The 27,102-nt window shown below is 41.5% G+C and overlaps 1 protein-coding gene across 2 annotated transcripts in view; it reads left to right on the plus strand.

Annotated features, from left to right (window-relative positions):
* The first annotated feature begins 427 nt into the window (after window positions 1-427).
* Window positions 428-27,102, plus strand: part of LOC134135955 (corticotropin-releasing factor receptor 2) — a 145,841-nt gene continuing 119,166 nt past the window's right edge. For both annotated transcript variants that reach the window (XM_062567643.1, XM_062567644.1), the window contains exons 1-2: window positions 428-572; window positions 10,259-10,352. In XM_062567643.1, the coding sequence (XP_062423627.1) occupies window positions 507-572; window positions 10,259-10,352 (160 nt within the window). In that variant the 5' untranslated portion in view covers window positions 428-506. The remainder of the gene's footprint in view (window positions 573-10,258; window positions 10,353-27,102) is intronic.

Consider the following 27,102-nt stretch of genomic DNA (forward strand, 5'->3'; position numbering starts at 1 on the left):
TCCCCATTATTTCTGGAGGTTTGCACTGCAACATTCCCGTTGCACCTAGTCCTTGGGGAAGGAAATGGCCATTGCACTTAGCTCCTGGCAAGGGTTGCACCTCGTTGTTCCTGGGTGGCTGGGGTCAGTGGAGTCCCTCTTGCAGCTAGTGCTTGGCGAGGCAGGTGGGAGCTAGATCCCTTTAGCACCCAGTGTGTGTATGGGGGGGAGGGAAGATCCCCCTTGCTCCTGGAGGTTTTGGGGTCGCACTTCCCCGGGGCGCCTCCAGCCACCTCCATCCCCGGTGCGTCGCGGGTGGAGGGCGGGTTTGCCTCCCCCGCCCGGCTCCCTCCCTCCCTCCTGGGGGTTTGCCCTGGGACGCGCCGGCGGCGCCGGGGCTGGCTCCTCCGCGGGCGGGCAGGGGTCAAGGGCAGCGGCAGGGGAGATGCCAGAGCCGGGGCAGCGCGGAGGCTCCGGCTGAGCGGGCAGAGCCAGCCGCGGAGAGACCCGGCGGCCCCGGCGGCCCCATGGCGGGGCAGGCGCCGCAGCGCAGCCTCCCGGCGGCCGCCGCCGCCGCGCTCCTGCTCCTGCCCGTAAGTGCCGAGGCCCGCCGAGGCCGTGGAAGGGGTGGCGGGGGGCAGGGAAGGAGGGGTGAGGGACGCCCTACGACTGCGGGGGACTCCTTGGTCTGAGGGAGCGGTGGCTCCGCGCCCTCACACGTCCCGCGCTCCCCGGGCGCTCAGAGACCCCGTCCCGGGGCCGTTAACGGTCCCTCACATGTCCCGCCCTTCCCGGGTGCTGACAGACCCCGTCCCGGGGGCCGTTAACGGTCCCTCACACGTCCCGCCCTCCCCGGGCGCTCAGGGACCCCATCCCGGGGGCCGTTAACGGCGCCTTCACACGTCCCGCCCCCCCGCGGGCGCTCAGAGACCCTGTCCCGGGGCCGTTAACGGTCCCTCACACGTCCCGCCCTCCCTCGGGCACTCAGAGACCCTGTCCCGGGGCCGTTAACGGTCCCTCACACGTCCCGCCCCCCCGCGGGCGCTCAGAGACCCCGTCCCGAGGCCGTTAACGGTCCCTCACACGTCCCGCCCTCCCTCGGGCACTCAGAGACCCTGTCCCGGGGCCGTTAACGGTCCCTCACACGTCCCGCCCTCCCCGGGCGCTCAGGGACCCCATCCCGGGGGCCGTTAACGGCGCCTTCACACGTCCCGCCCCCCCGCGGGCGCTCAGAGACCCTGTCCCGGGGCCGTTAACGGTCCCTCACACGTCCCGCCCTCCCTCGGGCACTCAGAGACCCTGTCCCGGGGCCGTTAACGGTCCCTCACACGTCCCGCCCCCCCGCGGGCGCTCAGAGACCCCGTCCCGAGGCCGTTAACGGTCCCTCACACGTCCCGCCCTCCCTCGGGCACTCAGAGACCCTGTCCCGGGGCCGTTAACGGTCCCTGTCACGTCCCGCGCACCCCGGGCGCTCAGAGACCTCGTCCCGGGGGCTGTTAACGGCGCCCTCACACGTCCCGCGCTCCCTGGGTACTCAGAGACCCCGTCCCGAGGCCGTTAACGGTCCCTCACACGTCCCGCGCTCCCTGGGTACTCAGAGACCCCGTCCTGGGGCCGTTAACGGCACCCTCACACGTCCCGCGCACCCCGGGCGCTCAGAGACCTCGTCCCGGGGGCCGTTAACGGTACCCTCACACGTCCCGCACTCCCTGGGTACTCAGAGACCCCATCCTGGAGGCCGTTAACGGCGCCCTCACAGGTCTTGCCAGTCCCTAGGTGCTGACAGATCCCATCTCAGTGCCCACTATCTCCTCCCTCAGTCTCCAGACACTGGGTGACGCTATCCCAAAGGCTGTTTCCCTGCCCTCTCACAGTCCCGCTGCATCCCTGGATGCTGAGAGACCCCGTCCTGGTGGTTGTTCATCACTGAGGGCGATATGGTCACTCAGAGTCCCCGGGGCTGAGGCATGCCCTCTCTGGATAGCCCCTTGCAGGGGAAGAAGTTGCTTCCCCTTTCCCCATGCCCTGGCACCCTTGGCAAAAAAAACCCAGCACAGGGACCCACCTGGGGTCGCAGTGCCAGCCCCAAAGGCTGTCGCTGCCCCACACAAAAGGGGTTTTCCTGCCACCTCCCTACTTCAGGGGAAGTGTGAGTGGCCCAGGTGCTTCCCTTCGTCCTCAGCCTGCCACCCTCAGCCAGCCTCCCTCTCCCTGCCACATGTGCTCAGTTTCCCATTACTCTTCACCATAGGGATCAGCAAAGTGGTGGCAAAAGACAGGGTCAGCCCAGGCACCCAGCCCACCCTCCAAAGTTGGACCAACTTTTTTTGGTGGCTTTTTTAAGTGATAGTGTTAAGTGTGTTAAGTAATACTTGCAGAACAAATGCAAGAGATTAAGCAGGAGATGCATTGATCTTGTTTGTAATTTGTTATGGCTGTTCCTGCAGCACTGAAAAAGGAGCAGCAATCCTTCTGGCTTGTAGTGCAGTTGGCCCATCTTTAATATCTCCTGAGAAAAAAAGGAAGAAAAGCTGTTTTATTTCCTCCTGTTCTATCTCATTTTGTTATCTAACTTTATAAAAAAGAGCATCCGGGTCTGAGAAAACAAAAGAAAGAAAAACAATGATTTCTTGTTAAGAGCTTTGCAGTAGCTTTCTTGATCTTAGAAGACAGAATATTTTCTCAGTTTCACCAATGTCTTTTTTGCCAGTCAGGGATCAGGGCACATGGGATCAGAGTGCCATGAGTTTATAGACTTGCTATTTTCAATTTCAAACTCCACTTCTTCCAAGTTTCCACTTCTGCCCTCTTCTGTTCCAGAGCTGTGTTTCCCCTTATTGCTTTCCCTAGGTCCAGAAAAACTGTTTATGTTTTAAACCAAGAGGGACTTCTTGCCAGTGAGGCTGACAGAGTCAGAGGTATCCAGAGTACCTTTTTCAGTGAATCAAAAAATGTCATGTGTTTCCCGTCTGGGTGTAATCTGTGGACAGATTTTCAGCTTTCCGTAACTTTGCATTTGGATTATGTCTGTAAATTTTGGTGATTGGCTTGTTTCTTTAGGACAAAAAACTTCTTTGAGAGATTTTTTTTTAAGTAGTGGAGATGGAAGAATCAAAACATCATGTGCAGAAGATCCCTTTATTCTGAGAGAGATGTGTAGTTTCAGTATATTCTGAGTGTGTTTATATGGAGGAGCCTGTCTGGATATAGCATATTTGTGTCTAATGCAGACTCATGTATGTGCTATATGTCAAGATAATACACTGAAATGCCATCTTCAGCCTTATATACGTAAGGACACTCTTGCTTCAGTTATAACAAATGCAGAGCCTTTACCCCTTTTGGGTGGATTGTTTGCATCCACAAATGTAACTGGTAAATCTGAATCTCTGCTTTAAAGCTGGACAAAGCTTTGCACCCAGAAGCTTAACAGCAACATTTTAAAACTTTGGCTCAAATTCAAAGCTCTTAAGTTAGTGTTCAACTTGCAAACGCTTGGAGTCAATGGGAGTGATGGAGTCATTGCTGGATTTGAGAAACAACATAGCTGCTTGTGAAAGCAGGCCCTTATATCATTAAATAATAGAAGCTTAAGTTTTCACAGTGGCTGAGCAATTGTGTTCTATAGGAACTGCAAGCTAGCAACACTTAAGAAATGAGGCAACTTTCTAGTATAGAATTAGATCCGCCACATGAAAATGCTGGTGCAAATGATCTGTTGGATTTCACAGGGCTGGTCAGCAGAAGGGTGAAGACTTGCACAGCATACTCTGAGATTTTTGTTTTCTAAAGGGTTTCTGTACATACAATACACTGGAAAATGCATATACTTGAATGTGAAAAACAAACAAACAAACTATAAAACCTAGGCAAATGAATCCTTTGATATTTTGATATAGAGCCATTGCTGAGCTCATATATTTGGGGGGAAGGGGAAAGATTTATCAAAAACAAAAGCAAAGCTTATTGTAATTCATATGCTCTCCTGAAACTGTTAAAATAGCCAGAGCAGTTTGAATATATCAGCCAGTGGTGACAAGTTAAATAGTATTGCTGGTCCAGGACTGCCAAAATTCAGTCCTGCTGTGAATTAATGTAACATAAACATCTCATCATGAGAAGCCTCTCCTAGTGTAGTACTTCGGCGGAGTTTAAGTCTTAGCCATCTTGTGGTAATTACTGTACATTTGAAGGAGACTGCTACATGCAAGGAAAAATGGCTGATACTGATTGACTTGTAGCTTTGCCATGGAATATTTCACTGATATTCATAGTTGCTGTCAGCTAGAAAACAAACAGCCTTTAGCTTTTGTTCATATAAGGCATCGGCTTATATTTTGCTAGTCCATCAATAGCTGAAGAGAAATAATGAGCAAGTCCTCTGAACTCTGTGGCCTTCATATTGTGAACTAGATCACAAGTGTTTCTTGTGTGCCTCCACTGAAGTTGGAGGAGGAAAACGATGTGCAAAACTCATTACAGAGCATGTGTTCAGTTTTTCTTTTGTAGATTACAGCTTTACTAAAAAGTGCCGGGATCATTCCCTAGCCTTGAGGCCAAATGCCAGAGAATGGCTTGTGTCTATGCTATTAAACTTTCAGCCTCCAAAATGGTGTGACTCTGTGCAAACTGCCTGCTAGACATGGTCTATAGCCCTAACTCCCAGATCATTCCCAGAAACTGTCTGGGATACTGCTGGATGGTTTGGGGCAAAAATGTCGCCAGGAACCATTCTAAAAATTTAATAGTATAAATGATTAAGTACTTAAAACAAGCCTTGGCACTTACGGGTTTATTAGCTTAGATGGAGCATACTGTATTTGCATTACTCAGGGTTGTCAGTGGTGCCTGAGGGAGGAATTTTCCTCTAAAGCAGACTCTTCATTACTGTTAATTCAGCCTTCTTTGTGTTAGTGACTACTACAGGGTGATGTGATGATCTGTGATATCTGAGATAAAAAAAGTAAGATAATAGAATGTTATCACATTTTTAAAGAGTGTATTCTGTTTTTTTAATTTTGTGGGTTATCAGACTAAATATTATTACTAGAACAAACTTTTACACATTTCTGGATTTTTAAAATATTTCTACAAGCTTTTGGACTTTTTTGGGGAGGTGGAGGAAATCTGGATGGTAAAGATAGGCTACATTCACTGCTGAATTTGATCATTTTAGACTTGCATCACTTTCCGCTTCACAACCCTAAAGACCCAACAAGGAGTTTTTGGGGAAAAGTTGGTTTACTTTAGAATAAAACTTTATCCAGTAAATGACATTTCTGCAGGAATTCATTTTTCTCCTCCCTGTCTATAAATTGACATGAATAGATCAAATCTTGATCACACATATAGCCTTCTTTTCTTTTAAGCTATACCAGTTTCGTCCAGAATGTACTCTGTTCTCTCTTAAAGTTCAACCTTGATTCTTGGAATAAGACTGGTGCTGTCCAACCAGCCACATGACAACTTCATTGCCTAGTTCTAGATACACAGTGAAATGTGTTAAAGCATTGCATAAATGTTTTCTTTACCTCTTTATCTTTCAAAAGAATCATCCTTGACAATTAAACACTTCTTGCTGATTTGCTTTATCAAGTGATTTCTTTATAGAAAATTACCTTCTTTTCCAGCTAATCCTTTCATCTTAATAGCTGTGAAAGTAGCTATATTTGTTTTGAGATGGTTATCCTTGGTTAAAGTTTTATGTTTTTCTTTCTTTCTTTTTTTTTTTTTTTTTTTTTTTTTTTTTTGAAGAGTTCAATAAACATTGCTGTGGCTCCTCTTATGAGAAAAGACAAATAGAAAATAGTCACTTACTGTTGTAGTCAGAATCAGCTAACAACTGCTACCCTTCAGAAAACAGATGCTTAATGATTTCCTCAATTACATCCAAATATGTGAAAATTCCTCTGCCAGTTTCTGGTGCCAGTGTACGGGTAATTCTTAGATGCTTCCTGCAGTGGTCTTCGCAATATGGCATGTCATGCTTTTATAAGTTGGTAGCAGTCAGTTCTCTGGGTCTGGGGATATTTGCATCAGCTCTCACCGGCAGTAGACCTGTCTGCTTTACAGACTTGTCTGCTTGAGAAAGGCAGTGCCACTTCAGGGCGCATGTGGCAGTCACAGTGGTGTTCAGAACAGAAAGGTGTTTCAAAGAGACAGATTTTGGTAGCCTGACCTGGCTCAAGAGCACCTCTCCATGTGCAAGCGAGCCACGTTAAGTCAGTTGCTGGGAGCGTGTTGCTTCTGCCCCTGCACGTCTTGTTCCCCAAATTGACAGCTGTATTGCAGAGATAAATGGGGGCAAAATTTGGAAGTTATCCTTCTCTGGGAATTATCAACTAACTGCCTGTGTTTGTTCGGGAACTGAACTTTCACTAAATAGGAAAGAAAATCCATTTGGTATGTCAAGAGCTGAGCAATACTTAAAGAGAGAGCTGTAAAAAGGAAAGCTTAATTAAAGCCCCATAAAGTTTTGTGTAATCCTGATTGAATAACTATCCACTCTCTTGATTGTGTATGCAGTGAAAGTAAACAGTGAATAATGCAGATGGAGATTAAAATACATTAGTTGTCCTCGATGCAATGCTAAACTCTTGCCCTGGTGATAGTAGCTGAAGTGCCAGAGAACTGGAAGGGAGCCTCTTTCCTCTGAGGGCTGCGGGGCAGTTTCTTTCGTTGTTACCTACGTTGCTGGAATGCATGTGTCCTGAATAGTGCTATTTCTGGGTTGTCCTATGTTTTGAGGGTGCTGTCCTCTAACAGAGACAGCCTTTCACATGGAGAATGAGGGAGGAAGGAGTGAAAAAGGAAGGGGAAAGCAAATAAAAGGAAGTGTGCTGATGAGTCTGAACAGGTTGTGTGTGGGGCTGGCTGCCAAGCTCTACTCACAGGCATCTCAGTGAACTGAAGTATCATTTCCATTTGAGTGGCAGTAGCAGACTCCCACAGCCCAGCCATAGCTTGGATTTCATGAGGATCCATGCCAACAGAAGCAGAGAGATGGACCATGAGCCAGCTCCAGTGGCTGTACTTTGTCTGGACACCACAGGCGTAACCTTTCTGCTTTTCCAGCTTCAGTCTCCAGGGCTACTTAGAGAAGTCCTGTGCTCATGTTGTTTCCTTGTCTTGGGAGCAAGGTCATCTAGGGACTAGTCTGCTCCTTCTGTTGTCAACTGACCATGTCAAAGTAGCATGGAAGGCCAGGGTTATCTCTGGCTAATTGGCAGGCAAGAGTGATGCCTCAGAGCACGTGACAGGATTTTGACTAGGTAAACTCCAAATCAGATAGAGAGAGGATCTGAAAATGGACCAGCTTTATGTGCGTCTGCTGGGAGATCAGCTATTTAAAGTCCATCCTGGATGCAGTCCTATCTAACATGTTCTAGGTGATCCTGCTTGAGCAGGGGGGTTGGATTAGATGATCTCCAGAGGTCCCTTCCAACCTTACCCATTCTGTGGTTCTATGATCAGAGACCTTTCTAAGAGAAACAAAACCCTATGTGAGTATCTTTTCTTGAACAATTTCAAGATTGGCAGAATTTCGATATTTCTTTTTTTCTCTGAGAGGAAAAAAAAAAAGAAAAATCTATCTTTAAATATAAAAATAATGTTAAAATACATTAAAAGCTATTGACAGAGTATCTTGTTTTCATGACATTTGTCTAATCTTTGAATTAGTACTTGCCAAGGGAGGTGATCCTTCCTCTCTACTCAGCCGTGGTGAGGCCACACCTGGAGTGCTATGTCCGGTGCTGGGCTCCCCAGTACAAGAAAGACATGGATTTACAGGAGCAAGTCTAGTAAAGAGCCACAAAGATGATTAAGGGACTGGATTATCTGTCAGATGAGGAGAGGCTGAGAGCTCTGTTTGGCCTGGTGAAGAGAAGGCTAAGCGGGATCTAGAGAACAGTTCATCCACCTCTTTCCTGAAGGTCCTCTAAGATGTGAACAGGAAGTGAGCCAAAGGCTGGATATGTTCTAGATAGTCAGCACTGGCCTGAGGACTATTATTTGGTGCCCCTGCTTTAAAAAAATAAGGGAATCCTTTCTTCTTAATCTTTGGCTTAAGTGTGTTGTATTATTTTTATTTTTTCATAAATGTCCATAATGACTTATAGAAATTAAGAAAAATATTTAAGTGTGTATTTGAGGTTAATGTGCAAGACATTTTAGAACTAACTTGGTAGGAAGAGGACTTGAAACGGTAGGTGTCTTAAGAGGAAAAGCAGTTTGAGTAAAGTAGTGCTTTAGTTACTGAGGGCAACTAATATTTCAATAAATATATGTAGTTGCAGGCCCAGTTCTTTAAAATTATGCATAACTTAAATCTTTTGTTGTTGTTGTTCTCATTATCTGAGGGTTTTGTTTTTAGGCTTTGTTTGTCCATTTTAAATACAATTTTAAAAATTAGTGTTACACACAAGAAAACCATTTGTTATGATAAGTGGAGAGAAAATGAAAGCAAAAGTAGCATCATAGGCGGAAGGTGTTTTTCCTGCTAGCCAGTTGAACCTAAGTTGACCTTAAAGCAAATGTGACATTTAACCTTTCTCGTTCCTACACACGCTGTGCTAAACTCGACCTCTGTTCTTTCCCATCATCTTATGAAGTGGACAGCTGAACATGCAGTGTATTTACAGTACATGTAGATGTCTTGAGTTTCTTCTTTGAAGTGTGAGACAGTGCTTTGGCCTGTGGGGTAGCAGAGCGAGGAGACAGAAGGGAAGAAATGCCAGTGCTACGTCATGACACGACCACTAGAGCGTTTGCATTCTAGATGACTCAGTTGAGTACAGGGCCCTGTAAGATGGTGTCTGCTCTGGCTGCAGAACAGTGATGTTGCCTTTCCCTGTCTCCTTGACCTGATCATGTATGGTCAGTAGCCTGGAGGGATTTGCTATGGGAGGCAGGAGTTTGAGTCTCCCTGGAGGAGAAAAAATGGATTCACCATGTTAATTTGACTGAAATAAAGTCTAGGAAGGGCTTTTTGTTTGTTTTTCAAGACTTTGTACTTTGTAAAATACCAGCAAAGAGAGAAATGTATAAAAATGTTACTGCACAGAGGATAGCTGCTCTTTGGAGACTAACATTGCTGATGAATTCTATTGCCGTGATTGTTTATTCCACTGCTTATTAAGTGATGAGGAATTCAGAGACAAAAAAAAAAAAAAAAAGGTTCTGTGCAAAGATCACTTCGTGCATCTTAAAGCACTGAAACATAATGTCAGCAATCACGAGTATGGTCATTTCCTTGAGCAAGAGCTGCCTGTATTATGTTAGAGTCATTCTGCATAGGTAGAAGAGCAATTCTGTGCATTTCCAAGGTTTTATATTCCCTCAGAAATAGGCAGGAAGTTTTTGTTTCAGTCTGAAAATAGTTGTGTTAGTGATGTGTCACTCTTGAATTTTCTGATCACTTTGAGTTCTGCCATTCTTAAAGCATTTTTGTGGAACTGATCTTGCTCCCAGCATCATCCCAACTCAGCTGTACATTCAGATGTATAGTTTGGGGGGCTACCTCTTCTCTGTCTGCAGTGGATGCCTCTGTAATTTCACCATTCACATCTTCCTTGTCTTCACCTCTAAGTAGGTTTCCTAAAATCTAGTTTGTTGTGTACTGTTTTGCCCTACCGAACCTCTAGCTTTCTTGAAGTGCTCATGCTGATACTACTGTTCTTTTTTCGCTAGTGCTTGACCTCAGAGGAGAACGCAGCACTCTGAATTCTGAAGGTCAGAACCTCCTGTATTTCTTGCTGGTTAACAAGAGCCAAAGATCACTTTATAGGGATCTACTTTTCCTATACAGTCAATAGGAACATTTTCCTCAGGCCTTCTGAATTACTCTCTGGCAATTCCTATCTCTCCTTCTTTGTGCATAGATCTTTATCACTTATGTAGACATTTAAAGTTAACTGAGGTAAGTTCCACTTACGGTCTTGAGTGGGATGCGATTCATCTGCTACATTTTAGACATATATTTTAAGGAAAGATAAATTGTGTCCTGTGCTTTGTTAATGTTACTGAGTAGGTACCACAAGAAAAGGCCTAGGCCAGGCATTTCTTTTGCAGGTGTCTGCATTTAGTCTTATGAACACCACCTACTGTCGTAAAGCTAAGGGAATATAACTGTAAATGTTCTCTATATTGAGGGGATGTATGTACCTGAACCAGTTATGAATGGAAATGGCTTTAAAAATGCTGGTAATTGTTCTGCTCATAAATGAGAAATTCTGCCCTTCTTTGCTGCTTTACTATTTATTTCTCTCTGTTCATTCAGATAGTTCTGCACTGTGAATCTTCTGTGAACCTACCCTTGTCTGTTCTGCTGGAAAAATACTGTGAAGTTTTATCAGCCCGCACGAATGTCACAGGTATTTATTTCTCTGTTTCTCTGTGGCTTCTGTAAGATCTGTTTTCAAAGTGTCCTTGCTCCAGGAACCTCTTTCCCCCCTGAGATAAATACAGTGCCACCAGCCTTGTGTTTCAGCGTTGAGAATGTACAGTGGTATGACATGGAAAGAAAACTTTGCATTTTGCACACCTGGAAACAGCTGCAGAAGTAATAATAACAACACTTGTCTTTCATAGTTTAGTCTGCTGACCTGACCATATCCACTGTCTGATCAGACAGCTGAAGGTCAGCACATTTAAAGTGTCCATATTCAGACTGGTTCAATTTTCCAAATGCAGCATGGGGCGTCAAGGCTGAGTAATGAAAGACAGATGAATATGTGAATCTTATCTGGCCTGTGTGTGACATTTAATATAGAAACTAAGGTACTCTAATGAGAGTGACAGCTCATGTAAGCTGGAGATGGACCTTGGACCATCTCAGTCAGGTCAGTAGAGTACCTGCCATGAAAAACACCACTCCTTCAATTCAAAACATGGTACACAAGCTTAACCTCAAAGCTTTATTACTTTACCATTTCTGTTTCTTGATCCTACCCTTTAGTCTCCAAAGCCTGAACCTAACTTCTCAGATTAGGAGAGAAGGATTTTCTGATAGAGAGGTGGGGCAGGAGCACTGCGGGGCACTGGCAGGGGAATGGAGGAAGAGAATATCACAGACTCTCTAGAAGGCTGACACTAGGAAGGAGTAGGGAGAATATGGGGCCTTCATCTTGCTCATGCCAGGTTTTAAAAGTAGGGCAAAGCACTGATTCTTGTACTGAGATGCTGTGCCTGGCATTTTCATGCATCAGCATGCAAATGATACTGTCATGGCTGTGAAATTGAATCCAGCCACGCTTCAGAAGTGTGAGAGGCACATCCCTAGCCGCTCTTCTGCAGAGTGACTGAAGACAGATGCTGCAATGAGAGATACTACTGGGAAGACAGGTAGGATTGTTACTTTCCCCTGCACACCCTCTTTGCCACAGTAAATCCACACAAAAGAGAAGTTTAATCTTGTATATTCATAGCTTTACCATTAGATATTACCATTCAGTCAGTTCTCCAGCCTTGAGTGATGGCTAAGGAAGTGAGGCTTAAGGAAGAGGGAAACTCTTTCCATATAATATGTGAGATTAATTGTGTTTTACTCTAACTGTATCAATTCCATCAGAACAATAAGCTGATCTGCCTTTATAGTTAAGTCTAAAAGTTTTGCTGCCTTAACTACCTAGTAATTTGCATATAGATGGATGATCTGTATTATGAGTCTAGCCTGAGCTCTGCAACTTACGCCACTGCCTACCAGGAAGCAGCTCTGCCTCATGTGCTATACTTCCTTGTATTAATTTTAATGATCATGCATTCCATTCTGTAGCTGAAACAAATGAAAGATTGATGTAGTTTTTCCATAATTTTGGATCCTTCTTCCAGACGTTCTTTGCCTCTTTAATATTTTTGTAAATATTACTGTAAGTCTTTCTATTAGTTCCTAATGTGCTTTTTGTTCTTCCCTGTCCTGAGATTTTACTGCAGAAACTAAATTTCACACTAGGCTGTCTTAAAAGTTGGCAAACAATTTACTTCTCAATTGTTGGCATAAAATAATTTTCTGAGCTGTTTACATGATGCATGAACACAAGGAATTTTCTCAGTCTGAGTGCAATTATTATAATGGTATTTTAATATGAAAAGAGAAGAGAGAAGTCACAGAAGCCTTTCATATCACACTATTATTCTAAGGTATCAGTGATCTGAAAAGCAAAGCACTGCTATGAAATTAATGAAATTTGATTTTTCTGTGGAAACAGTCTAACATATTGCTTTTATAGAACATATTTTTTGATGATGCTTGTGACCATAACTCTTTCTGCGGCATGCTTCAACATCCTGTGGGCCTGTACTCAGCTTTGGGCAAGGGCTTGCATATGTGATAAAATCCTAAGCTGCTTCATGTTCAGGATGGTTAGATGTAAGCACAGACTCAGGCATAAGCACAAAGTGAACTTTGGGACATACCAGCGGCAAAAGTTTGTTCTTTTGCTTAACATGGGCCAATGTACTCTTACCAATGTGGTGACTTACTTCATCCTAAACTAGGGTATAAAACTGGGCAGAAAAATGTGTCATGAGCAGATGGCATAAAATGCTTATGAGAATCCCATATATGTATAAGTTTACTGACTCACCAAGTGAATAAAAATGTAATTTAGTCTGAAGTGATTTAAACCAACCAATGCTTTTAACAGATGAAAGATGCAACTCTCTCTTTTGGGGGCATTGTTTCCTTGAAAATCGTTAGTATTTTCATGATTAGTTGGGTGTAGCATTTGTGCTTGGTGGAAATGCATATGTATGTAGGTGTAGAGATGAAGATGAATTATGTTTAATTTTTTGCTTTCATATGTAAGAGGAATTTGTTGAAATGGCAAGATTTTTCTATAGTAATTTAATTGAAGATATCCCAGATATTGTAATCTCTGATACGGTTTTACTAGAATTATAATAATCTCAAGGATGACTGGATGGCAATAATTCTATATGTCTGTATAATACATGCACTGAGTTATAGCTTGATTTTTTATAGGAATTCAGAGGAAATGGGTCATCCGTTCACAATAATATTCCATGGGTTTTGTCATGCTTCCCTTCACATCCTTTGAGATTCCTGTTTTATATATCTCCACAAGAGGCAACTATTCTTGGTTTATATCTGATCCTACTCACTTTTGATCTGCATGGAAATCTAATCCTACCTTTTAGTCCGTTGGCATATTTGGCCAAACAAGTGAATCTTTGACCATGTCAAAAGATGATTCATCTGAAAGCAGGAATTCATTTTGAAAAAAGTAAACAGGCAGTGGATAGTTAGTGCTACTATGCTGATTTTATCATTAAAAGGATTATGTTCTCTGTTTTCTCTCTCCTTCTTACCCTTCACTTACTTTGTAGGTTGTAATTTACATTTATGATGGTTGAGGCTATTTAAATGACCCAGCAAAGGACAGGTATAGATCATGTGTGTCATACATTTCACTTCATGATGTGCAGGGATTCACTCAAAGTAGTAATGATTTGTTACTCCTGGCGACATGATCTTCTTGAGGTGGAGGTCGGTTTCTTGTCTAAGTTAGCACTATTCCTCCCGGGCAGGCACTGATCAAAACAAGATCCATTCAAGAGAAGAATCTGTGAAATCATTCCCAAGCATGAATCAAACTTCCTCTCTAGTCACTGTCACACATCAGATAACGTCTTAATATGGTTATCAGTGTTAAGCTGCTACGACAGCTTCTTGCCTAGAGCTTTCATGTAAACCAATCACAGATGTCCTCGACTCCTCTAGAATAAGACATAACAGCTTTTCAGGGGAAACTGCTCAAATATGTGGATATGTGTGTGTGCATGTGGTAGTGACAAAACCAAATAAACTGGAAAACAAAGTAGCATCCTAAAATGTGGGTTTCTTGCTGAAATGAAAATTTGAAACATTTCTTTGCAGAACCTATTTAATATGTAATTTAATTTTGCCACTATTTGAAACATTCAGACATTCATACTAGCTTGATTTTGAAATATTCATCCTCATAGAAAAGTAAAACTTGATAAAGCTTCATTTTGAATGTTAAAAACTGTCCAATTAAATTTTTTCAGAAAATGATTCCCCATCGTTTGGGCCAGAAAATGTTTGCAGACTTGCTGGTATGTTTGTGCAGAATTCCTGCCACCCTTAAACAGACCATTCTCTACAGTGCTTTTATTTCCGTTATTTTTTTGATTTGATGATATCCCCAGACAGATCCTAGCTAGGCACAAGTGCAAGTGGCTCCAGATAACTTTTTTAATTCTTCTAGGAGACAATAGACACTGCAGACTCTGAGAACAGCTCAATTTTTAAGGGCTCCTCTCATCTTACAGATTTATTCAAACAAAATTTGAACTTTCTAGGTTTTGTTTATGGAGGATTTAGCAGTATTACTTTACTGGAAGTGGAAAACTCATCTGCAGCTAGATGACTCTTTTTCTTTCATTTGAATTCTTCATACAGTCTTTATTTCTAACCCAGGAGCAACATAGGCCTTTTTTAAGGCAAACTGCATGCAATTGCCTGTTGGAAGGGCGGTGAACTTGTGTGTGATCTGTTTATCAGTGCGGAAGATACTGAGTTTTAAGTTGTTCAGTTGAAAAATTGCTAAACATGGGATTAACTTGACTAGTGGAGATTATATCTTACTCTTGGTTGTTCTTTCTTTATGTCTGAGAGTTCCACTGACATGAATTACAGCAGATCAGTCAAGTGTGACTGTCTTGCGCTAACACGTTTCGGTGTGGATTTGTGTCCTGGTCATTGTGCCACCATCCTGATTTGCTATGAATACAACCATTACATGCATCTGAATCCTACTTCAGCTCTCAGATACTCAACTCAATCTGACAGCCCTATGTAGACACCTGCACATAGAAGTTTCATAAAAGTCTGCAAATTGAATTCCATAAAGTCAATAGTCTGCAAAATGGAAGATGTAACCCACATTTGTGGCTCAAAAGTATGTATGGAATTGGAAATCTCTGACAAGATGATTTTATGAAGATGATGCTCCTGGTGCTCAGTGCACGCAGGCTGTAGATTTTGTTTGTCTGACTTGTTAATTTTTAATAGACAATTTCAGTTTATCAGTCTTTTAGTGATGAAAGTTTCACTGCAAACAACATATTCTACAACTCTCTTTTTATCTAGAACTGCATAGGTGAGACAGTGCCCAGGGGCTTATTTGTTTCTGTGCATTGCACTATTCTATTTCTTAGAGACAGAAAATTTGGCCTCATTAGAACTCTAAATATCCCTCCACATTAATGGCACGACAGCAGTTCTCACTGTTTCCCTTCTGATTTTTCCAGCAGGTCACATCAGTGATCACTTCCATTTACAATGACACATGCTATTCATTTTAATGTGTGCTTTGCAGTCCCTTTGCGTCAGCCTGCAGCTGCCAGTAGGGCACCTAGGAATGTGCTTTCATCATATCCATACAACTCAGTTACTGCTTACAGGCATAAAGTTAACCTTGAGCATCAGCGTCTGCATGATTAAAGCCTAGACGGAGGACACAGGTGGTCTTCCTAGCACTTCCTATTTTCATATGCCACAATAACACTATCTAAATAGACAGGATGATGGTGGTTTACTTTCTCACTGCCTCAGATGACATACCAGGCAGTCTAGCACTGCTTGCTTGTGCTTCCCAAAATAAAGCTGATTGTGGTGTGTGTTGTTGCACAGTTTATATCACTGCCAGTTGTCCTTATAATTAAAAAAATGGCATTTCTCAAGTTTGAGGCAGTTCCAGACTGGCAGGGTACATAGAAGCTCTCATATATTAAGCAACTGTGTTGACAGTCCAGAAAGAACTATGTTCTACTGGAAAAGATCATTTGCTATGCAGCTGTAATATTTACTGCTTGGTTTTTGAAAATGATTTACAGATGAGTTACATAAACATATCTGAAGCTTTCCAAAGTTACTCTAAGTGTCCAGAGGATGACAAATTCTTAAAAAGAAATATTGTAAAGAAATGCTGAATTGACTAGCTGAGGGGCAAAGCACATCCAAATCAAGACACTTGAGATATATATATATATGTATGTATGTATTCACTACAGTTAATTGTGCAGTGCTAAGATTGTCTGCAAGGATTTTAGAAGATTTAACAGCTTTCTGGGTACTGGGGGGAACTTTGGGAAGATGTTGGGGACCAGTCAGTATTCAAGTGATAATACTTATTTCCTTATGGCCAAAGTAACAAGCCACCTGCCTCTAGATTTTGGCAATAGTCAGGTATATAGCTATACTTAGACTAGTTATGTGAGGGTGAAAGAAGCAGGGGCTTTGGACAGAGGAGTTTTAACTGAATAGAAGGGAGTTCAGGGACAATCCTTCATTTCAAGTCTCTGAGACAGTATAATCTTAATCTTTGTGGGTCTCAAGCCCCTATGTGTAAACTGATAGATGCTAGCACTGCCTTACGTCACTAGCATCTTCTGAATGCCAGAAAGAGAGATTGTGATGTGCTGAACGATTATAGTGATGAGAGCCATGTAGGGAGATTTTTATTATTACTTTTTTTTTTTTATGAGTAGCTGCTTCTGCCAGTTGGGGTCTGGCTTTTTGTTATAATTCTAAATGAATGAGAAACACATTTCAGTAAGAACTTGCTGGCCGGACCATGTCTGTCTGGAGTCACTGAGAAGTTAGACCTGGTTCTGAAGGAGGAATGTAGAGCAGTGTTACTGATAGTATGAAGTCAAGGTATATCCTGTGATCCTGTTAGAGACTAGGATCATTCACCGTAATCAACCTGACGGTACTACTATAGTGGTAGTGGAATGAAAATAAGGTAAGCATAACTCATAAAGAAAACATGTTACACTGAGGACATGCCACAGACTTTTACTGTTTATTTCAGAAGAGCTGGATACCTGAGTTCTGGATCTGTCACCTCTGAGTGATATACTCTCAACAGACTCTTGATATTGAGTGTTGTAATACCACACTTCACTGAATAGACTTAAATCTTTGGATTTATGCATTTGGAACAATAAATACCATTTGCTGAATGCAGCTTCTAAATTACGTGTCATTTTTTGTACACTTGCCAGATAAAAATATACTCTGTAGAACCTCTCATTTTGTCAAGTTTTACGAAGCAGATGGAGTGTCTTTTCCTTTCAAATGGAATCATGTAAGTGAATCTGGTCTTAAATGAAAACACCTCCTGTCCTTTAAATCAGCATTTCTTTCTGGGTTTGTGGGTTGATGACTGGAATAACTGTGTGGCCAATCCAGAGAGCAAGACAATGTAGCAACAGTGATATTGCAAACTGCATTCTTTGGAAGGTTTAGTGGTTCAAGAGATGCCTGAAATATATAGTGCTGGAGGGTAGTTTTTAGGAAATGGGAGAGATGAGCTAGAAAGGGAAATTAATTTTTTTTAGTTTCTAATTTCAGTAAAATGCTCAAGACCTTATGACCCCTTAGCAGAGTTCATTCTCCAGTTCATGAATGAGCTTCTAAACATACTTTTGTTGATAGGCAGTGGTTGTCTTCACTTTGCCTCCCTGCTTTTGGCACAGTGCATGCTTCCAGGCTGCCTTTGGAGGAGTGCCCTGAGCACACTCAAAATCAGATTCACCATATAGACAGCCCACGGTGCAACTGGGCACCATTCATTTCTCTGTGAAGGTATAATCTTAACCTCTGTGTGCTTCCATCCCCTGTGTGTTAACTGATACATATTAGAACTGCCTTACTTCATTAGCACCTTCTGAAAGTAAAGGAGGAGACAGACCTCTCATCTGCTATTAATATGTTCCAAGATGCACTCAAAGAAGCTGTGCGAGAATCAAGTAGGGGGCGCGGAGGCATATCGTATTTTTGGGTGCTGCCGTGGCTTCTCTGAACCAGAATGTGGACATAGACAATAGATCAGAGCTTTAACTTATATAAAACACCTAGTGCAAAGTTGATTGAGTTGCAGCTGACAGCTAGTGCCTTCCCATTTAGTTCTCTCCTGTATTACTTGGTCCTTCTTTTCTGAATAAACTCTGTTTTGAATGGGATTGATTTGCCTTGGCCTCCGACCTTGAAGTGGGAACATCTTCTATTATATAGCCAAGCACTAAAGCTAGTAAAAATGCAAAGCTGACCTGTAAATCTCTTGGTTTATATTGTTGAACTTATTCCATTAAAAAATAAGATCTGTGTGAGTTTGGGTTTTTTTTTTTATTATTATTATTTTTATTTTTTTTTTCTCCAGGCATTTATCTTACTCATTAAACTATCAAAGTGTGTAGGCTGAATGTATAAGAAAAAGTTAATGGTAATTGTTGACAGAGTTTATGTAAGCCATTAGGACTCGAACTGTGCAATTGGTTCACCTTGTATATATCTTTACTCGTGAGAGAAGACTCAGTCACTGTAGCACTACGCTCCACTGAGTAATGCTGCCCACTAGCATAAATATTTTAGATGAAAAGATAGTTTATTGATGGAAATACTTCTGAAAGTGCACATACCTGTAGTTAAGGGAAGAGACAAATGAGAAACAGAGATTTCCGAAGATGTAAATGCTATGTGCTATCTAAACTCCATTAATTTGCTACAGAATTGGATTTAATACCTCTGAATAATGCTGCTGTAATAAACCTGCAAGCTCATCTGTAGATTTGTTTATCCTCCCTGAAATCCTCTAAAGAACATTGTGGAGAACTGAACCTTTGCTAGGGTCTGGCTTCAGTCTATTGTAACTGCATCTTGTACTGACGTTTGTGTTACGTAACACTGAGCATTTAGAAGTTGATCTCTTGACTACTCACTTTGCTAAATACATAGAGGGTTACCGCAGAAGCCTCATCCTGAGCTGAAAGATGGAGGCTGGTATCTCCTGTTCCTGTGTTCTTCCCTAAGTGTTCACTTATGGCTGCTGTTGGAGACAGCAGGTTGGAGAACCTACTGTCAGAAGCAGCATGGCTGTTCTTATATTTTTAAACTTGTCTGTTTTTTCTTTATTGGTTATAGAGACAAATGAAGGTCCACTCAGCTGCAGGTGTCTTCTTTGCAAAATCTAGAGTTAAAAGAAATTAATTGTACTCCTAAGGAAGAACCTTTTCTTTCTTTGAAAGTGTCCCTGAGGTAATTTAGTAATGTGTGGAAGACTATTACTTTCTGCCTTCTGCGTAAAGAAGGGTGAAGGAGTTAATACTGGAAGGGAGCTATAATTGTAATTGCTTTCTTAATCTGCTCAAGGAGAATGCTTTTACATCCATCACTGCAAACATGGTATGAGATCTTTAGATGAATCATCACAGACAAACTTCTGTGGTCATCAGGTCTTTGGATTTGTATTAGTGAGCTAAAATCAAGGTTTCTGGCTAAGCTGGATGGCCTCTCAGGATGATTTCTCATCTGACCTCTTTGCTTTTTTGTTTATATATGTATGTGTGTGTGTGTGCATGTGGATGTATGTATACATTTATATGTATGTATACAATTATTGATTTGAAAATTGCTTGAAATGTTTTATGTCTTTGTTAAGAATGAAAAATGACATTATGCTGAAATTGACCTTCTTCAATAGCCACTCACTGAACTTTGAAAGCTTTGAATGCAGTGGAGTACGATGGAGTTTTTTTTTGCTTTAGTTTTTCCGGAAAATAGTTCGTATTCTCTTGTTTGTCTTGTTTTAAAACTGTGCACAAATCTCCATTTTATTCATGGATAAATAATATCAGTAAGTGAAACAGAAAGCTCATGAAAGTTTCTCTTTCTCCTGAAAGTTTTAAACGGTTTGAGTTTCAGAGCTAAAAAATAGTATTTTGCATGCCACGCTGCTCAAAGTGCTTGTCATTTCTGCTTGGGAGAGACTGTCCCATTCACTCAGACCAGGAAAAGTTCTCAGACTATTGTTTTGATTGACTGCTCCTTGGATTCTTTCACTTAATTTCTTATGAAGCTTTCTCAGATCCAAATGTAAAATTTTATTAGCACAAATATTGTTTTCTTGGCTCCTATAACATAGTTTGTTATGCTAATTAGGGTAAAAGTCTCTGAGACAAGCAATACACTAGTTCACCCAGTGTGTATACTTTTTAAAAATAGTTGTTTGGTTAATGCGGCAGTCAAGATGAGTATAGCTATGTATAATATTAAAATTTTGGCTACTAAACTGTAGGGTAGCATTATATGACTATTTTTAACAGGAAGACAGAGAGCTCAAGGGCATCAGTGAAAACATGCACAACAGAAATCATTATGACTCCTATTTTTTGTATTACAATCATTACAATTTCATCAACATCCATAAGAAAGTTAAAGAAATTACCTATTTTATTTGAGAAAAAACACAGCTGAGGACAAATGTATGCAGTACTGCACAGTGTCTATTATTTTGTTATTCTGCAGTCTTATACTGTGAATATGAAACAAGATAAGAATATATAGATGAAATAGATGAAACAAGAAAAGAATACTAGATTTTGGATTTGCATGACAGATTTCAGAGCATTTTTTAACTCTTCAGCTGTTTTCAGGTTGCCTGACTCTGATCTTGAGTATTTTATTTTATCATTTTGAATTGCTTCTTCTTTGAAATGTTACAGCAAATAGGATCACATTGTTCTACGTATCTGCCCATAGTTTAAAATGTAAAAAATTAACAGTGAAAAATGTTTGCAGGACTCGTGGAATTTGAGGAGGAGGTGGTTTTGTTTCTGGTTTATATATGGTGAAAAATTAAATGATTTCCTCAAGGCTGCAAAGATAATCACTGTAGGAGTATTAGAATTTGAGACAATTTGGTTTCTGCAACCTGTCTGTAATATTTGGTTGGTAATAGAAGATGACAATTAAAAGTAAGCAGCTGATACTTTCTGGATTGCAAAAGTTTTAAATACCCTATCGTAGTCTTATGTGCTCACATGCAACATAATGAGAACCTTCAAGTTGATTAATGTAACTACTCTGGCTTTTAGTTGGAGCTTTTATGCGTTGATATTTTCATTTAAGCTTCTTCAAAAATCTTGGAGATACAGAGGTGAAACTTAGGCTCATACCTCCATGGGAAAAAAAAAATGAGATTAAGTTTGGATTTCCATGGCTGCTGTGAAGTCCCAGGGGCTGGAAATCATTATTTTGGGGAACTGAATACTGAGGCAAGGTTTAGGAATATTTGGAGGTCACAATATGTTCTCCGCCTATTAGAAACACAAGTAAAGGAAAGGAAAATAAGTTGCCCAAGGTCACATTCCTATCTCTCTGTCCTATGTTCTAATCACTGTTCTCTTCCCTTATGAAATGTGGCACTGTATATTTTGATGTAGAGAAAATAGGGCAGATACGTGTTAGTGGGATAGTGGCAGTGGCTTAGTGGCAGTGGCTTGCTGTGTTATATGCTGTTGCATCTTTATGCCATACTAGCCTTAATCTGCAGAAGACCCTTTTGAGGTTTTGCATCTGTATGTAGACCATCCGTGAGCAGCTAGGATAAAGCGATCAATATATAAAAATGCCAGTCCTCTTTTCCTTTCACAAGCATATACAGCCCTTGATTGACATGAAAGTGCTACTTACGGATGCTCTGAATTGTCATCATTATTGGGATGTTTATTGGATAAATAAATTAGCTCAGTTTAAGTAATGATCTGTCAGAAAAAGCTGTCAAGAAATAAAAGAATCATGTGGGCAAGTCGACACCTACAAAGGTCTTATGCCATCATATTAGAACTTGCAGCCTTCATCTAATCTGCAGAGTTGACTTTGAACGGTAGTTGAAAAGACTCAAAGATATGAGAAAACTCTGATAGGAGAAAATTGAAACACAAGTTAAGTGACCTGAGTTAAAGAAGGTCCTTTAGTCACTGTGATTGCAGACTCCTGAAGGACCCTGGTCAACTATTGCAGCATATCCTGTCACAAGGCCTAAGAGTGGAAGGTCTATGAGTTTATCTCAGAGTGGTATGTCGCCAAACACCTCAGCACATGCAATTGTAGAGATTTAACATGGGACAAAAATGCAGTTAGTATTGTTACTAGTATTGTTACCATGACAACCCTTGCTATGTACCACTCTTCTCCCTGGAATCTTTCAGGGTATCTCTTAAAAGCATCATAAGTGCTGTGTTACTAAGCTTGCTCTTTATTTCTCTTCATGTCAGTGCAGTCTAATTCAGTGGTTTCCTTTACCTTCTGCACTTTATTCTGGTGGCTCATTTGTTGTTGGGTCAAGTGCAATGTGCAAACACAGAGGCTCAATTCTGCCCCATCACATGAGCAACAGTGTGGGCCAAACTGCTTCCCTCTAGTTAGTCCTTCTTGCATCTCTGCAAATAATAACAGACTCCATCTCAGGGTGCCATCACCTCTTCAAGTGGAATGCTCGTGGAATGTTTTTCCGTATGCTGTTTTTGTCCTGTGCTTCCTTCATTGTTTTCAAAGTCAAACATAGAATCATAGAATCAGTAAGGTTGGAAGGGACCTCTGGAGATCATCTAGTCCAACCTCCTTGCTCAAGCAGGGTCACTTAGCGTGTGGTAGACAGGGTTGCATCCAGGTGGGCTTTGAAGATCTCCAGAGAAGGAGGCTCCACAATCTCTCTGGGCAACCTGGTCCAGTGCTCCGTCATTCTCACAGGGAAGAAATTCCCCCTCACAGTCAGGCAGAACTTCCTGTGCTTCAATTTCTGCCCATTGCCTCTTGTCCTGTCCCATGGGATAACTGAAAAGAGTTTGTCCCCGTCCCCTTGACACCCTCCCTTCAGGTACTTCTCCACTTTGATAAGATCCCCCCTCAGTCTTCCCTTCCCCAGGCTGAAGAGGCCCAGCTCTCGCAGCCGTTCCTCATAGGGCAGGTGCTCCAGCCCTCTGATCATCCTTGTAGCATGACGCTGGACTCTGTCCAGTAGCTCCATGTCTCTCTTGCGCTGGGGAGCCCAGAACTGGACACAGTATTCGAGATGAGGCCTCCCCAGGGCTGAGTCGAGGGGCAGGATCACCTCCCTCGACCTGCTGGCAACACTCTTCCTAATGCACCCCAGGAGGCCAATGGTATTTCTTGTGTTCCATTGTTATTTTTTGATTTGCCATTATGTATTTTGCTGAATTGATGCTCAGCCAGTGCAGCAGGTTTTGTAAATCAGTTGTTAGTAGCTAATGCAACAAATAAGCAGATAAGAAGTCCTTCATCATAAAGACATAATTTATATTTTATATATGTGAGTATGTGGAAAAGATCTTCCATTCAAAGCTTGGCCGTTGGCCCATGATTACATTACACCTTGCAAATAACAGTCCAATTTGTAATTACTGCCCTTTGCCCTCTCCAGCTCAGTTACCAAGGGAGGAGGGGGAAAGGCCTCATTAGCTAAATGCTGCCAAGATCTTTGTATGGGAAGCAATGTTTTTCCTTCCTTGACTGCATTATCATGATAGGAATTTCAAGTCAGTGTCATTCACTTCCTTATTCCCCTTTATTTATGTTTTAAACCTAGGAGCAGTTATGAGACAGTGTCTTGGAGATTGGACTCCTTTTCCCTCACAATTCTGCAGTTGCCACATGTGTTGCATAGCTGTATTTTATGACTCTAAAATTGTGAGGTTGGGATTGCCTGTGGCACAACTGAAATTTACTGCCTCTTGCCAGTGAAGAAGTTTGGCTGAGCTGGTTCCTGACAGAGAGCACAGAGGGTAAAGGGTCAGTGTGAATTTGGAAATTTCCCTGCAGAGGGAAGGGCTGAGGGTTTTGGGATGACTGTGTATATGTCCACTCTTCTCCAGCCTGTTCCATCACACCCTCTTCCTGCTTACAGAGTCCTGAGATAGAAGACACCTTAGCTCTCAGATCATCCACCCCTTTGGACCTTCAGACCCTCTCCTACATCTTCCTTTTGCAGCTGTCTAGAAGTCCCAACCAGTCCTTAGTCATCTTTCTTTACCTCTTGTTAGAAAGGGTAGCCTATGGAAATGAAATAGAGAAGCACCCAGAGCTGGATTTTTCTCTTAAGAAGGAGCTGGGATGGATATCTGAGAGATATTACGTCTTTCTCCTCCTACTGCCGTTTCTGCAGAAGTTCATCAATTTAAGACTTGAATGAGAAGAAGCTATCTTGGGATACTTAAACCAAGACTTGAAGTGTTTTTCAAACTTATATTTGTGTTTTCTGGATGCTACATCAAGGTCATGGTTTAAATGTAAGATCTTTCGGTGCATCTAGAAGGCAAGCAATATTTGCAGTGATTGATAGCATGGCATAGTATGCAACCAGAGATACTCTTTTTCAAAGATATCAAGGCACACTTAAACATGAATCTTGTTAAAGAAGAACAACTTTTAAATATGTTCTAGAATAAAAGTAATAACACATGATAGCAAAAAAGTTAGATGAAGTAAGTGCTACTAGTATGCGCCTGGGCCTAGATTCATACCTTTCCTTTCAAGTATGTAATGTACCAAGGGATTACCAAGCACTAGATATAATTAAAGTCAGAGTGTTTGTTATTCCTGTCTGTTTAAGAGTTTCCAACACAAATGCTTAAGGCAATGGTAACGTAAAATCTCCCATGGGTAAAAGCAAACTTAAAAAAAAAATCCACTTTCTTAATGCGTCTGATTATTAGTAGATGTCTAAGCAACAATAAAACAAATTATACCTTTAGGAAGATTTCTTCTTTATAAGATTCTGAAAGGATTTTAGAAACTCCTGTCAAGTATATGAAAATCCTCAAAAAAGATAAAAGAGACCATACTAACTGGCTGTTTTTTTAAAAAGCTAACATTAGCCAGAGAGAAAAGCGGCGGGATGTTTTACTTAGAGCACAGTCAGGTGATTACGTGTTATTGCAGCCCATTTTTAAGAAGGCGTTCTTCCCCTCCTCCCTTAGCTTACGTGCTGAAGCTTACAAACTTACATGTCATTTAGGCAAAGATAGTTTGCTTTTCTTTGTAGCAAATGATCCATTGCCAGGTCTCAGCAAAGATGGGAACTTCTGAAAGTGCACTAACCTTATCATGATTGACCATGTGTCTTTTCCTGTAGTTAACTCATCTGTTGACATTTGACTCCAGTGAAAGTATAAAATACATAGAAAACAAGCTGCCTTCAGAGGTGATCAATAATAAACTCACAGGCTCCTCACTTCCAGGGATCCCTGTGGCATTAGCGGGTGGTGGAACTCCCTCCAGAGCTCAGCAGTTCCATTTTAGACACATCCTAGAAGTGAAGTCTGCTGACTCCAGATATCATTTAGGCTAGGATGAATGTTCTCTGCCAACGTTCTTTTTATCTCCAAGTCATGCAGATTTTGACAGACCTAAAAGTTAGTATAATTTTCACAAATTACTGAGAGGGGAATCTTTCCCCTTCCAAATGTCAGGGGTTTTTTGTCAAGGTAAAATATATATATATATATATATATTTTTATCTCACTTCACTTTTTTGGAAAATCTGTTTATTGAAAAAACACATTAAATCCATAAAATGGAACAAACCTTCTCATTCAAACAGATTTTTTTTAAGCTATACTTAAGCAGAAGGTGAAAGGTAGAATTGGTCTGAGTAAGCGCAGACAATTTCATCAGACACAGCCACCTGTTCAGTGTAGAGCTAGTCAACACAGGCCAGGGATTCTAGGCACCATTCATCTTAGGCTAAAATTAAAATCTAAAATAAGACTAATGAAGCTCACCCTCCACTGTAGATGCCTAAAGCTAGGTGAGCTGTGCTCACTCCACTCGTTTGTACAACCAGGCCTTTTCTCCTCTTACACTGTTTTCAGTGCTATTAAAGTATTGTAAACTTTTTCTTTCTGTAGCCTTTGGCCTGTGTCTTTGTGTGTTTCTCTCAGAAGCTGAGTGTAATTATCCAGGGAAAGTGCCATTTGGTAGCACTTTGTGGATCAATTAGGGAAACTGGCAAGTGCAGTTCTAAGTAGTATATAATATTTCTTTTCCATTGCTATGGCCTTCTGTGGCACTTCCACAAGTTGCGTGCCACTGAAGATCATTTTCAGTGATTCATAATAAAGAAATCTCCTTTATCACTGAAAAGATACCATTTTTACCATCCATACACTGTAGTGCAGATTATGTAGCAAAAGACATTTACTTCCTCTTGAGGTCACAAAGGTAGATGGTATTCATACTTCTTTGCTCTGAGAATTGGAAAGGTTGCTAAAGTGCAGAGAGTCTTTGAAAACGTTACAATAATCTCTATTAATGGTAGAGGAAAGGACAATTGTGAGTCAGATAATAAACACAAAGAGGACTCGTTATGTTGTGACAGCTGGGAGAGGAGGGCACGTGATATCTGAAGGCAACAGCGTGGTGTTTAGGTAGTTGAACAAAGAGAGGAAAGATGCAGGGTCTGTTTTTGGTATGTTGGGGCCTTGCCCAAATCTTTGCCTTGCTGGAGAGCTAGAGCTCACCTAACAGGACTGTCTATGTCTGAATTAGTTACTAGATGTTATAGTCAGTACAAAGAAACAGGCACCTCCAGAGGGAGAGTCACCCTTAGGAGCTAATCTTAGAATTAAATGAATTGGCTTGTGGAGGCATTTGTTTTCCTCTGCTGCACATAAATGGAAAATGACCAGCTCTGTTTTGGATATCTTAATTTTCTAAATACCTTACTCTATGCAAATATATGTACACTCTGTGTACATAGATTCCCAGCTGTTTTGTAGGATAACAGTCTTTTTCCTCTGTTTTTGCTGTTCCAGCTGATTAGTGAAAGCCTTTAGGAGACCACTGAGTTCTCATTTTTGGGGGGCAGTGCTAATCTCAGAATGAAATAGTTACAGTCTGTCTTGTGGTTATAAATGGTATTGCTGTTATTTTTCATTTTTATATTATGGTAATATCTAGAAGCTAAATCAGGTTAGTATATCTCTTAGGATAGACACTGTGCAGATCTGAACATGCTCAGAAAAGAATAGGTTTTATCTTTTAACTAGTAAGAGCTTATGATTGCCTGCCTCCCTCTATCCATCTGTTTTCTGGAAAGCATGAACTTCAATGAGATTTGCTACTTTTAACTAACACTTTTAAAATTACATCAGTCTCAAACTGATGGGATGTATTAACAGTAACAGCATAAACCCCGAGAAATCAAAGTGTATTTTCTATGCAAGAGCTGTCTATTCAGTAGAAAATCCCCAGACCTAGTACTTTTCAGTAGCTGG

Source organism: Rhea pennata, chromosome 2, assembly GCF_028389875.1.
Source record: "Rhea pennata isolate bPtePen1 chromosome 2, bPtePen1.pri, whole genome shotgun sequence".
NCBI lineage: Eukaryota > Metazoa > Chordata > Aves > Rheiformes > Rheidae > Rhea > Rhea pennata.